This window comes from Ursus americanus, chromosome 33, assembly GCF_024610735.1.
Source record: "Ursus americanus isolate L20-20 chromosome 33, mUrsAme1.1.p, whole genome shotgun sequence".
In the NCBI taxonomy this organism is placed as follows: domain Eukaryota; kingdom Metazoa; phylum Chordata; class Mammalia; order Carnivora; family Ursidae; genus Ursus; species Ursus americanus.
The window spans coordinates 12,104,801-12,119,168 of NC_142159.1; the positions used below are offsets into that span (position 1 = coordinate 12,104,801).

The 14,368-nt window shown below is 46.1% G+C and overlaps 1 protein-coding gene across 1 annotated transcript in view; it reads right to left on the reverse strand.

Annotated features, from left to right (window-relative positions):
• Positions 1–6,303: 6,303 nt before the first annotated feature.
• MACO1 (macoilin 1) overlaps positions 6,304–14,368 on the reverse strand; it is a 59,593-nt gene continuing 51,528 nt past the window's right edge. The window contains exons 10-11 of the mRNA XM_045782100.2: positions 11,567–11,741; positions 6,304–6,856 (exon numbers count right to left, since the gene is read on the reverse strand). Of these exons, the coding sequence (XP_045638056.1) occupies positions 6,654–6,856; positions 11,567–11,741 (378 nt within the window). The 3' untranslated portion in view covers positions 6,304–6,653. The remainder of the gene's footprint in view (positions 6,857–11,566; positions 11,742–14,368) is intronic.

Consider the following 14,368-nt stretch of genomic DNA (forward strand, 5'->3'; position numbering starts at 1 on the left):
AATAACAACAAATTTGGAATGATGCTAGCAGACGTTCCTTTTGGAAACCCGAGGGCCAACAATCTAAATTGGTAAAGATCAGTGGGATAAATGTGGTTGGCAAGGGGACTCGGGACAAGGGCCTGGAGGGAAGTCCAGGCGTCACAAGGATGAAGAGAGCTGACGAGGGTCTCCACAAGGAAGGTGGGAAGACAGACCCCCTCCTCTCACATCTCAGTTTGGTCAGCGAAATACATGAGGTCCTGGCCCCAGCTCCTGGCCCACAGATGCCTCTGAGGCCCCAGGTCCCAGCCAGGACCGAGGCTTCCTCTTGTTACATTCGGGTTCCCTGTCTCTCAACCTTTGCGGCACCTTGGAAATCTCTGGGCAGTTCAACCACAGCCACCACCACCCCAAAGTTGTTGCTCCCCAGCCCCGCCCTGTTAAGTCAGGCTCCTCGGAGCCAGCCCCGGAGATGGGCTTTGTTAAGAGCTCCCGGGTGACTGTAACGAACAACCAGGGTTGAGACCCGAGGCCTACTTCTCCCAAGCTCCACAGCGTGGGATTTCAGATCCACTGCTATTTCAGCAGAAAACAAAAAAATCTGGATAGTATGAAACCTCCCAATTTTTAAATGCTAGCTCAACCTTCGTCACTTCTATGCAGGACAAACAAAAGATGTCTGCAGGCCACTAAATGGGAACCTCTGGACCATAAAGTCTGTAAGTTTAACATCTCTGACCCACTCCCATCTGCTCCGGAGGCCCCGGAGCCTGAGAACAGCAGCACTGAACGGGACGCGGGGCTGTGCCTGGGTTGGGCGTCAGGCCACAAGCTCTGGCAGCAGGTGAACTACAGAGGTGACAGAGCCCTCACACGTCATCATCCCTTGGTCCCAGCTGGGCCCCCCTGAGCACGTGGCCTACTGGGTTCCACCCTCCCCCCCACACACACTCAGGTAGACTCAGGTTGGGCAGAACCAACCAGGAGGGGGGCAAGTCACAGTTGGGGGTTCTCTTGACCCTAAGCTGCTCACCCCAAGATCCCCTTTGGGTTGTTGTTGGCTTTTTTTTTTTTTTGAGTTGTTTTTTGGCTTTTAATTACATTTAAAATGTATTTTTAAAATAAGTATTGCTTTTTATTATAAAAGTAATAGTAAATTTATTGTAGAAAATTTGGAATATAAAGCATGAAGAAAAAAATGAAAATCACCTATAATCTTATCTACCTCTTGCGTTCTGGATACGGAATGATTTCTGGATGTTCTGAAAGCAAGTCCCTATGTCAGTGCGCTGAGGAGGGTCCCCTCTCAGGGGCACAGAGTTCCATTTCTCGAAAACACCTTCCAAAGGCTTGTCCATCAGACCTTTGATACTTGTCAGAGACAGATTCTGAGAACCTACCTCATGTTTTGGATCAACACTTCTTCTTCCTAATACATAATAACAAAGATTACAATTAGGAAGAAATCTTTAGAGAAGAACCTCTGTTGTCCAGGGGTGTGGCCGCAGGAGGCGAGAAAAGACCCCTGGCTAAGGCCACAGGTGCCCTCTGGTGGCAGCTGGAGGGGACGGCTTCAGGCAGGGTTGGACCCCAGGGCCTTGGTTCCCAGAGTGGGGTCCCGGGACCCAGCCTCACTTGGGAACTTGTAAGAAACACATTTTCCCGGGCGCCATCCTAGACTTTCTGAATCAGAACCAGTGGGGGTGGGACCTGGCAATTTGGGCTTTAACAAGCCATTCCAGTGGTTCTGATAAACCCCTAAGTTTGAGAACCACTGTTCTAGGTAAGTACGGGCCTGGTCCCAGATAGTGCGTCACAACAGCACAGGCTTCCAAGGACAAGAGGGAGGCCAGATGCATCTCATCGAGGTCACTGGCACGCAGTCTGGCCTCCCTCTCGACCCTAAGGCACCTGGGGCTGCAGAGCTAGGGAAGAGGGGTAGGCTGGGCCGTCTCCAGAGTAAACAGACCCGTCAGGCTTCTCTGGTGGGGCTTAAAAGGCCACAGCACATTGTGTGAAGCTAAGCCTGGGATTCTTAGGACAGAGGTCGGAGGCACACTGGCAGGGTGATTCCAGAACCCTGTGAAGCCCATCCTGAGGGGATGTCAGATTTGAACCTCGGGCAAAGGCAGAGCAGTGAAAAGCAAGCATTGAGACAGGAATAAAGCAGGAACAGAATAAGCCCAAGGAAGGAGGGAGGCAAGAAGAGAAGTGTGGCGTCCATAGTCAGATGGAAGGAGATCTTCGAGACATTCATTTAACCTTCCTGGAGGAAATGCTTTGTAATTCGATTACTGTCAAAATGAAAAATCCCCACACTGACTCAAGATGCAGTGGGGCCAGCACTTGGGGAAATCGGGTCTAAGGCTCCAACTGGGTGATGGATGGATGGATGGATGGGCCCAGCAGGTTCCCTGTGGCGAGGTTTCCCTGACAGAGAAGCGAGTGTTCTCTGTGCATCCAGATGTTTAGGAAATCTTTGCACCTGGCTAAGTCAAGCAGGCGTTTGTAGAGAAAATCTGACAAGAAAACAAAGTTTTGGCAGAAACCAGAGACAGGCAGATGGAAGTTGTCATGGTAAATATGCCACTTCAAATTTCCCCATCTCCTTCTAGAAACAGTTCTGTGCATACTGTTATTCTAACAGTACTGTTGCAGAGGGGCTCTGGTAAGACACGGTAGTTCAGATGACATGTCTAACCTATTAACCTTATTCACTCAGTAAATGTTTCCGGAGCACCTACTCTGTACCAGTCACTGTCCTGGGTTCCAGGGTTCGAGCAGTAAATAAACAGACACCCCTGCCCTCACAGAGCTTGCACTCCGATGGGGGAGAGGGATAATAAAATAAGCAAAACGTATAGAGCTTAGGGCTCTTCACCTCCAGCTTGCCCCCTCATCTACCACACTCTTAACTCTGAATTTTCAAGGCCTGAGCATTGGCTCTTTCTGACCTAGAAGAGAGAGAGTGACAGTGTTTAATCTTCAGGTTAGGAAAGTCGGCTCGGGATGAGGTTTCCAACAATTAACACTGCAAAGCAACGGAACCATCTGGGGATCTTGTTAAAATGCAGATTTAGATGGGGGGCTGCTAGGGAGAGTTCTCAGGGGAGTCAGGCCGTGCGGGAGGGAGCTAGCCCCAGGAACAGGAATTCAGCCAGGTCCCTGCCCCACCATGACTCCTTGCTACAGTTCTGGACTTGCATCTGGGAGGCCCTGGATAGTTTGCAGAACACTCTTTTGTGTCAGCTCACCCAATTCCCATAGCAACTCCTTCCAGGAGGCAGGGCAGCAAGGAACAGCACTCCTTCAAGGTGAGGAAACCACACCCACCCCAGAGAGGTGAAGGGAGGTCACGGAGCTGGTGGCTGCAAAGCTGGGAGCAGACTCCCATCCGTGTCTAGAGGCCTTGCCCCAGCCCCCAGGCTTCGCATGACCAGGAGCAGACCACAGCCCTTAGAGCAGGGTGCCCGTGGGCACGGGCCGCAGGCCTGTGAGGAAGCCTGCTCAGCGGGGTAGGCCCTGAGAGAAACAAGACCAGGCACTTACCCGGCTGGGTCTAGCTGCCACAACCGAGCCCGCCTGACAACACTTTACTAGAAGGGCTTCACTGAATTGGCTTCTGGGTAGGGCTTCCAGTCTCCCTCTTTGGCTCCCTCTAGTGTGATGGGAATTTCGCAAGAAGCATCTAATAGGAGCCTTGACAACGTTCAGCCCTCCGGGGTGGCCGGCATTGCCCCCTGAACAGAGCCAGGTGAGCACGGCGAGCTGGGACGGTAGGAAAAAGGACTATTCCCTTACTTCAGGCCCAGAGCCATGAGGACTTGTTCATTCTCACTTTATAGGAAAGATTAGCACAGAGAATGGACACACGACAGCTATTTCCTTGTCAAGTTGAGGATGTCAATAAAGAGGTTATTCAGCCAGTGAAAACACACCCAGCCCGCCCCTTCTGTAAATATTTAACCATACAGAACGGCAAACACGGCCTTATGGCAGGTCATAAATTATAGTGTACTAAGAAGTGGAACCCCTTCGTTATGGGCCTAAAACAACAAAGACAATAACTGGAGATTTTCTTGGGGGAAAAGAACATGCCAGTGAGAATCCTGTAGGCAGACACATTCCTCTGGGGAAGGGAAGGCAAAAGCCAAGCCAAGGTGCTTCCCCTGGATGGGGGTGGGGCGGGGCTCTGCTCATGGTATTAAGTCTGCAAGAGCCGAAGTGTCTGAGACTTGGGAAGGCTATCCAGCAACAGGGACAGAGGGTGAGGTGCCAAGAGCAGAATTTTCCAGAACCGGAGCCAAGATCAATTGTAACAATGGCCAAGAGAGGAAAGCAGGGACCAAGAGAGGCAGCTGGCTTCTCAGAAGATGAAAACAGGCAAAGCCTCTAGAAACACAGGAGGACTTACAAGTGGCTATCTTGGAGGTCAGTTCAGGATCTAGAGCAGATAGGAAACCCAACAGGCTACTGGTCACAATGTGGCCCCCAAAGATTCTGGAAAATGGGAAGGAAATTTGCTCTCAAAGGATTTTCTTGCCAACTACCTTCCAACCCCACCCCTAACTTGCTTTTTCGGGAAAAGAGGGTTGTACCAGAAAACAAGTCAGCCATGTTTCTAACCATATGTGAGGGAGAAAGAAAGTGGGGGGGGGGCGGGGTAGGGAGAGAAAGGAGGGGGGGGAGGGAAGCATGAGGGAGAGAGAATGAGAATGCATATGTCTTAAGTTGGACTAGAACTAAAACCAACTTGAGACCCTGCATGGATTCATCCCAAACCCTGTTTCTGCCCCCCACAGGGCACTGCCCCGAGAGGGTGCGGAGATGAGGAGAGAGCAAGAGCGACCATCAAGGGCCCGTTCAGAACAATCTACCTTGTTGTCCCTCCTGCAAAGTTTAAAAAGGCAGAAAACTAGTTTTATCTGTAAGAAAATGTTTATTCTTTTGAACCCCACAGGGAAAAAAAAAAAAAGAGAATGCAGCCAAGACCACGTGTTTAACGAAATAGTGTCCCAAAAGGCAGCAAAATGGGGGAAACCTCAACACAAAGTCAGGGACAATTTTCCATGTTTTTGCACAAAGATGAAAAAAACCTATGACAATTCTGAGTAACACTTCCATGGCGACGATTACACACGATGATTCAAAAATGCAAAATGGCAGCAACATGCACACCTGGCTAAAGCTAGAAGTTTTTTTTAACCCCAAAATAAGATCTGTGATTAAAAGGATGGTTCTTTTTAATACTTCTAGTTTGCTGACTTGCTTGTCCTACTTAATCTGCTTTAAATATGACGCACATGCCAATTAACAGGAAATTTGAGAAGAACTATGTCCTTCCAGAATCCATGGCAAGGAAGCAAAACCAATCTATTTGGTTTCTTAATTTTCCTAGTTTCCCAATACAATTTTTGCTTTGCCCCTCCCTCTCCCAGCCCCTCCCCCCGCCCCCACCCTGATTCTTAAACACTTCCAAAAGTTGCCAAACACTTTTCTACAAGTGTCTAATATACACTTGAAACTGAAATCTTTGTGCAGAGTTTTGAGTTTAAAACTCTTAAAAAAAAAAAACAAACAAACCCTCCTTGGCACAAGAGCTGAGGAATAGTCAAGTTTCTTTTAAATCATCAAACACAAGATGATGAAGAGAGGAAAGCAGTTAAATGAAATGGAAAAAAAAAAAAAAAAAAAACCAACCCAAACTTAGAACGGCAGCTTTTTATTAGCTGTCATCGCAGTCTCTGGCACAGAAACACCGGCCAGCTCCCCGCCCCCAGGTGCTTGCCTCGAGACGAGTCCAGAACACCGTGGTGCTTTCTCTGAAAGGACATGGGCCGGAGCCACGGTGGCCACGAAGAGCCCGGCTACCCACCAGTTTATAGCAGGGTCCGCAGTGAGCTCGACACAGATAGAAGACACATGATGGCAAAGGGGGAAAACTGTTTAAAATCATCAAGTTTCCTCTTGAAATGTCTTTTCCCAAGGCACTGCTAGCAATTTTCTAGGACTGAACACCCGAGGGGAACAGGACTGTCTCAGACACAACCCCAGTGCCGCTCTCATAGCTAGGCTCATCACCTCGCCCCCCTCGCCTTAAATGACACTCCCGGAATTTGTTTGGTCCTTGGAGGGGTAATCAAGTTCTGTTTTCTGTAATATCAAGAACCATCTTCTGTAACGCAGCTCGAAAATCAAAGCCGTGTGAGGTTATTAACCCTTCCGCTCTAGAAATGCAACGTTGTCATTAGCAACCCGTGTGAATCCAATGGGCAGGTTTTGCTGACTTATTTAAGAACAAAACCAAAAGAAAGGATTGAGAAGCAAAAACCCTGCTTTTTTTTTTTCTTCAAGAGGAAACTGTAAGAATACATAAAAGGCAAAATTGGCTACTTGAAATCCAAGAGTGGTTTTAATGTATTGGCCGAGAAAAATAAACTGCAAAGTTCTGTGAGGTCTTCTAAAAATTTACAAGAAAAACTGATGGGCAGTTCTAATCAGACTTGGATGTTATCTTCCCCCCCTTTTTAAAAACGACAACATATACAGTCCCACAAAATACAATATAAACTTTTTTTTTTTTTTTTTTTTTTTTTATCTTGACTGCCAGAGATGCTCCTTTGTGATGCCTTCTGGTAACCAAATGGTTGGGCAAAACCCACAGCTGGTCTTCATTTCTTCAGAGGCTGGTAAACAGAGGCATTGGGATCGAGTCCAGAGGGGCTGGTCTCCACAAATTTGGAAGAGTAGTGGGGGGAAACGGGGCTCAGGGGGCTGGTGGCGGCACTGTAAGTGATGCTGGGCATGACGGCCATGACTTCAGCTATCTTCTGTTTAAGGTCCTTGATTTCCTGGTCTTTCTGAAGAATTTGTCCTGGAAGATCAAAGACCCACCATTAGTGAGAAGGGAGGGCCCCTCTAACGCGGTGCCCTTGTTGCAGGCCAATCCCAAGTGCATTCTGCTCCAGCTCTGACGCGGTCTGTAAGGGTAGGAACTTTTCCTGTTAAGGGCCAAGTAAATATTTTAGGCATTATGAGCCACAGACTGTCTTTGTTGTTTTCTTTTTTTTCCTTTTTTTAACATGGAGAAATATAAAAACCATTCTTGGCCCAAGGGTGGTGCAAGAACAGGCATCAGGCCACATTTGGCATGTGGGCCACGGTTTTACAGGTTTTTGAAAAGGGATTCTGTTAATGCAGGTGTGACAAGCAAAGAGGTCACTTCCAGAAGCCACTTTCTAAGCACAGAAGCGGCCTACGGCAGCCTGAGAGGGTACAAATTTTGCACCCTCTTGAGCTGGACTATTTTTCTGGGAGGCTGGATATCTGAGTGTCCGCCCAAGGCACAAAGAACAACGGAGGCCGCAGAGCCAGTCTCGGCACCCTCAGGCTCCAGGTTCTCTGACAGAAGATACACGAAGCTCTGCAGCGGCTGCACTGGGGGCTCCCACATGACTCAGCGTGCTCACCCCTGCCTCTTGGCATCGTGCCTCTCAGCCTGTGGGCCTGCTCTGTGCCCGGCTGGACGTTTGCACAACATTGCAGCACACCCTCCCTCACTATGCTTAGTTTCTAGATCCGACCAACTCTTGCCTGCCTTGGGCCACTTCCCTTTCCATGCCTCTCCTGCTCTGTGTTTCCTCTTGAAGTTTCCACTTCCTTACAAGGCTTTCCCTGACCCTTCTAAATCAGACCCGACCCTGCCCCCCAATTCCTAGATTCTCAACACACCCTACACCTGCCTTTTTGTCACTTTCTTCTAATAAGGATAATAATTACCGTAGCTAACACACGTGCCAGGTACTGTTCTAAGTGCTTACATAGACTTATTTATCACAATGACCCTATGACGTGGGAATTATCATCATCATCATCATCATCATCATCATCATCATCATCATCCATTTTATGGATGAGGAAACTGAGGCAGAGAGTGGCTGAATGACAGTGCCAGGACCCGGCTCTAGCGGTCTGGCTCCAGAGTCCGCACTCCTGTGCACGGCCTTCTTCCATCTCTTGTAACTATTCATCTGGTGATGACTAGTATCCATCACCTCTCCAGTGGCCCATGAGCTCCGTGAGGGCAGAAACCGCCTTCACAACTTTATTCACCGCTAGATCCCTCGTGCCCAGCCCAGCAGAAAGCTGAGGCTCTGCAAGTTACGTATCTTGCCCGAAGTCATTCAGTTATTAAGAGGTAGAGCAAGATTTAAACCCAGCACCAGTGTTCCAAAGTCTGTGTAATTTCCATCATGCTTTGAAGTTCCTGGTCTACTCGGGGAAGCGCACTTAGGAGTAGCCCCTCAGAAATTTAAATGCTTACAAAAAAAAAAAAAAGAGGCTGCATTTGAGTTGCACTCATTTTGAGTCCTACAGAAGACGGAAATGTATCTGAAATGTTAAGAGAGCACGGTGGCACGTTTTTAAAAAGGATGTAGGAGAGATGAACATCATTTTGGAACTGGGATGAAGCAAATATCGAAAGTAGGAAGCAGAAAAACAACAAGGGCTTTGATTTGAATTACAAAGTTGGATCCTTACTAGAATATTCTGAGCTTGACAGTGGAGGGAAGTAATGGGGAAGGCAGCAGAGCCGTAGAAAGGAACTGCTCCCTCTGACTCCCTTCGTGTCCCCTCGGCTCCAAGGAAGCATCAAATAGCCTCCTCCCCTCTGAACAAAACAAGCCTCAGACGGATAAAGAGCCTAACAGCATCTGACAGATGAGCCACCGTATCTTTTTTTTTCCAGGCAGATTTAAGTTTGATTTTTTAAAAATCAGCAACATGCAAACATTCCCGGAGCTTTGGAAAAGGCAGTTCTCTTTGCATTTTGTCACTTTACAGGAGCTCCTGGGCTGACACGGAAGCACAGACTCCCCTTGGCTACTCTGAGACCAGGTGCTGCTCCACTCCGGGGGCTAGCTCCTCCAAGTGGACGAATCCAAGTCAATGAACGAGTCAGAGAGGGGTGGCCGCTTCTCAGCGAGCTGAGCCAGGAGGGCAAAAAAGCCAGTACATGGTCAGAAGTTCAGCTTGAAAGCAGAATTCCCAGGAACCTTCTTTTTAAATGCTTTCCCGGGTCCAGCGTAATACGCCTGACCCTCAGCCTGCTCCTCTTCTCGCTCTACCACCTGCGCCGTCCCGAGCCACTCCTATGGCTCTGTTGGCTTCTTACAACTTCTATATTCCTTCCTCACTCCCGGCGTGTGGGCCTCTCTCTGGGGTTTAGACCCCAAATTCCCACTGACTGATGACAATCTTCCACCTGGCTATAAGGAAGCCACCCCAAATCAGAACGTCTCCAACCAAACTCAGTCTCTCTTCTCCTCCTTCGAATCTGTTCTGCTCTTTTTCCTTTGCTCCCGCGAACTTTATCCTCCCACGCCCCTTGGGCGCCTCCAGTTTCCCTCACTCCCTGCCTGGACCATGCCCCCCTCCCCCCACACCTCACCTCTTAGACAAAGACAGCGACAGCTTCCTCACAGGCCCCTCTGTCTCCACCCAATCTCACCTTCCAAATCCATCTTTCACACTGTTATTCCAAACGCCAGAACACGTCACCTCCTTCCTTCTGAAAATCCAGGGAATACATTCTCTAGTATGCCTTCATTTATGGTCTTCCTAATCTTCCGCGTCCTCCAGCTGGAGGCCACTGGACTGCTCACCTGGACACTCCCAGCACTTCTTGCCTTGGCTTACACACTTCCCTCAGGTAACGACGTTTTCCCTGCCATTCTCTGTTCTCCAAATTCATCCTTCAAAGCCCACTCCATGTCACCTCCCTCAGGAAGCCACCCTTGATCTCTGCTCTGGCCCTTCAAGCCCTCTACCTCTACCTAATGGAAGCAGGCCTTTCGGCTTGGCTTGCCCAAGTGCAGTAATTCTCACAGGGTCTGCAGGGTCCAAACCATCTTCATGATAATACTAACATATCATATGCCTTCTTCACACTCATTCCCTCCTGGGGGTAAGTGGAGTCTTCCAAAAAAACACGCAAGTAAAATTACAAGAGGCCAAATGTAGAAACCGAGATGAGAATGTATCTTCTATTGAGCCAGAAATTAAAGAGAGGCGCTCAATGTAAAACAACACCATTTTTCTCATTATTATTATTATTTTTTTGGTTTTGGAAAATACAGTTAATTTTTCATAAAAATATGTTAACAGGTTATATGTTTATTATGTTATTTTAAAAATGAATTGATACATGTTTCAAAGTTTTTAATTTCTAATAGGTAAATATTGCTAGATATAACCCACTTGGAAAAAAACTCCTTGGGGAACTTGGTAATTTTAAGAGTGTAAAGAGGTCTCTAAGACCAAAAAGTTTGAGCACCACTGCCCCAGTAGATGCCCCCACTAGACTGTGTCTTGTTCATCTTTGTCTCCTTTTTAGCTTCTAGTACAGTGCTTCAAATGCTCTTTAAGTATCTGTTGAAATATTCTTCTCCTTCTACCAAGTCCAAGTGTTTGAAAATTTTTTTCAGTAATCTATGGCGGGCTAATCAATTTCTTGGACAAAATCCAAATTGCTTTTCATCAGGCTATGTCATGCCTCTGTTCAGAAACCTTCCAAAGCCTTCTGTGTCACTCAGAGTAAAGTCCAAAGTTCCTTCCACGGGCTACAAAGTGGTTCCTGCCAGTCTTGACTTGTTGACTCCAACAACCCTGCCCATCCCTCAGGCTGCAGCCCCACTGGCTGCCACACATGCTCCTTCCCCCTGAAATGCACTCCCCCCACCGCAGACTGACACGGCTCACTCACTCTTGTACTTTCAGCCTCTGCTCAAATGCTCCGATCTTCCACGACCACCATGTGGGACCCACGGCCCCACATACGGGGACACACTCACGCATCCTGCCCGACACCGCTTCACTTCTATCCCTGCACCCCTCAGCATGTGCTCTGCTCTGTGCTTGCTTGTGACTGCCTGTCCCCCTGGGGAGCCTCACGGTGCCTGGCACACAGTAGGCCTCAGGAAATCCCTGCTGAGTGAACAGCCTGCCCCCCAGAGGCTGCTCCCACCGCTCCCTCGTTTGTAACCATGCAGAGCTGGCTGTGGCTCAGAACACACCAGGCCCTCCTAGCTTCCCTGGCCTGGCCCAAGCGGTTTCTTCTGTTTCGATGCCTCTCTGCCCCCCACCCCCTACACTGCTTCTTCACTGGGTTAACCCCTGCTCGTCATTCAAAACCCAGCTCGGACATCAGTTCCCCTGGGAACAGCCCTGTTGAACTCCCACACGGGCTTGGTCCCCTGCCTCTCCCTCTGTTCCCACAACCTGTACATACCGTGGCACCAACACTTTTTGGTGGCTCTGCAGTTCTCTATTTCTTCAACACCGTGAGCTCCTTGAGCGCAGAAACTCGTACTCTTCTCTGGATGCCCTGCACTTGACATATTCTCACCTCAAAATACGTCTGCAGAATGAACTAATGTGATGATTCCTAAATGCTGGGCACTTCTCAAACCACTTGAAAAGAAAACTGAATGCCTTTGGTTCTGAGCTCTAAGGGACCTCTGCTTTCTGCGTCCCTGTGCATTCTCAGCCATACCACTTCATCTGGGGCCCGCTGCTCTCCTACCTTGGGCGATCTCGAGCTGTCGCTTTGCATCCCCCAGTGCAGAAAACAGGTCCAGCTTGATCCTCGTCTCTGCACTCAGACTGTTCTCCAGGTGCTGTGTTTTATCTTGCATGGCCGAGAGGGCTGACATTAACACCTCAGTGTCCTTCTCGTTTTCCTTATACTTCCGAAGCTCCTATCAACATCATCAAAGCAGCAAGATGTTACAAGATAGTTTTGGCATCGATGTCTACAAATTAGCCTGAAATCACAAATAAAATCCCGCTATTACTGACCTGGCCCCTAGAATACAGAATCCTGGTGTTTCATGGGTTAAGACCTCACCTCTTAGAGGGAGTACAAGATGTATTTATATGATGATATGACATACGAAAATATTTTGGTAGATAAATTTGACTGTGTTGGGCTGTTTCTAGTAACAATAGACTCTGTCTCCAAATGAAACAAGCCAAATTCAGAGGAACTACAAAGAACTTTTTCCTTGCTGCCAGTTGCAAATGTTGTTGTAATGCTGTAACCAAATTTGCCAAAACTCTACTCTCAACTTCCACTAAAAATATAGAAGTGTTCATTATTTTGACAGGACATACTGCAGAATAAGCCCACTTAAAACATCTGGTAATGTAGCCTATATATATATATAAACATATTTAATATATGTTAATATAAATATTACCATATTTAATATATATTATATATTTATGTAATATATAGCAATATATTATATAATGATATATTTATTTAACATAAATATATATAATATATTTAATATAGAATACAATATATATTATTTATACGTGTGTGCATGTGTGTATATATATGTACACACACATACAGGTATTTTAATTTTATTCATTTTAAGAGAGAAATCCAAACATATTACAGAAATTTAGAAATATGTTAAAGTTCAAGGAAGAAAATGAAAATCACTTAATATCCCAACACTGTGAAAAACTTTATATACTTCCCTTTAGTATTTTATAAGCATATGTGTATCTTTTAGCATAAATGAAATCATACTATATGTAGTTTTGTGTACAGTTTTTAAAAAACTTATATAGTCTCAAATGTTCTTTGGAAATGTAATTTTTAATGGCTGTGTAATATTCCTACTTATATGTACCATAATTTATGAAACAAATCTCCCTTTGTTAAGATTTTTTTCATTTATATACCACTATGATGAACATCTTCATATATCAATCATTGATGAGATTTTGAAATATTTATCTTGAGAAGAAGTTGTAAAATGGGAAATACTTAAAAAGTATATGACCTTTTCCAGAAAGTTATACCTCCACCAGCAATTATGAGGCCTGTTTCATTCATCCTCACCCAGGCTGATATTATTATTTAAAAATTCTTTGCTAATTTCACAAGAGATAAGGTAAACAAAAGCAAAAATAAGCTACTGGAACTACACCAAAATAAAAAACTTTGGCTAAACAGAAAGGCAACCTACTGAATGGAAGAAGATAACTGCAAATGATATATTCTATAAAGGGCTAATATCCAAAATATATAAAGAACTTAAACGACCCAACACCAAAACCAAATAATCTGATTAAAAATGGGCAGAGGATCTGAACAGACATTTTCCCAAAGAAGACATAAGATGGCCAACACGTGAAAAGATGTTCAACAACACTAATCATCAGAAAAATGCAAATCAAAACCACAAAATCATCTCACATCTGTTAGAATAACTACTATTAAAAAGGCAAATAACAAGTGTTGGCGAGGATGTGGAGAAAAGGGAACCCTTGTGCACTACTGGTGGAATGCAAACTTTCTACTTTTCTATCAAAAGTAGGAATACCATATGATCCAGTAATTCCACTATGGGGTATTTCCGAAGAGAACAAAAACACTAATTCCAACAGAGATATGCACCCCTGTGTTTACTGCAGCATTATTTCCAACACATGGAAGCAACCGAAGTGTCCACTGAGAGATGAATGGATAAAGATGTACACGTGCACACACACACACACACACACACACACGCACACACACACACGCACACGGAAGAATATTACTCAGCCATAAAAAAGAATAAGATCTTGCCATTTGTGACAATATGGATGGACCTAGAAGACACTATGCTAAGTGAAATAAGCCCGACAGAGAAAAAAAATACATGATTTCACTGATATGAGGAATCTACAAAACAAAACAAATGAACAAACAAACAAAAGCAAAAACAGACCCATAGATACAGAGAGTTGGTGTGGGCAAAATGGATGAGGGGGAGTGGGAGGTCCAGGCTTCCGGTTACAGAATACATAAGGGGATAAAAGGTACAGAACAGGGCGTAGAGTCAATGGCACTGTAACATCATAGTGTTGTATGGTGACAGATGGTAGCTAGCAGCTACGCTTGCATGGAGCACAGCATGACACACAGAGTTGTGGAATTACTACGTTGTACACTTGCAACTAATGTAACATTGTGTGCCAAATGTATTGCAATTAAAAAAAAGAAACAGAAATTTCACAGGAGATAAATGATATCTAGTTTTAATCTGCAGGTCTTTGGTGATTGATGAGGATATATTCTTATAAGCCATTTATTTGTCTTCTGTGAATTATTATTTTTTTTTAAAGATTTTATTTATTTATTTGACAGAGATAGAGACAGCCAGCGAGAGAGGGAACAGAAGCAGGAGGAGTGGGAGAGGAAGAAGCAGGCTCATAGCGGAGGAGCCTGATGTGGGGCTCGATCCCGCAACACCAGGATCACGCCCTGAGCCGAAGGCAGACGCTTAACCGCTATGCCACCCAGGCGCCCCCTTCTGTGAAT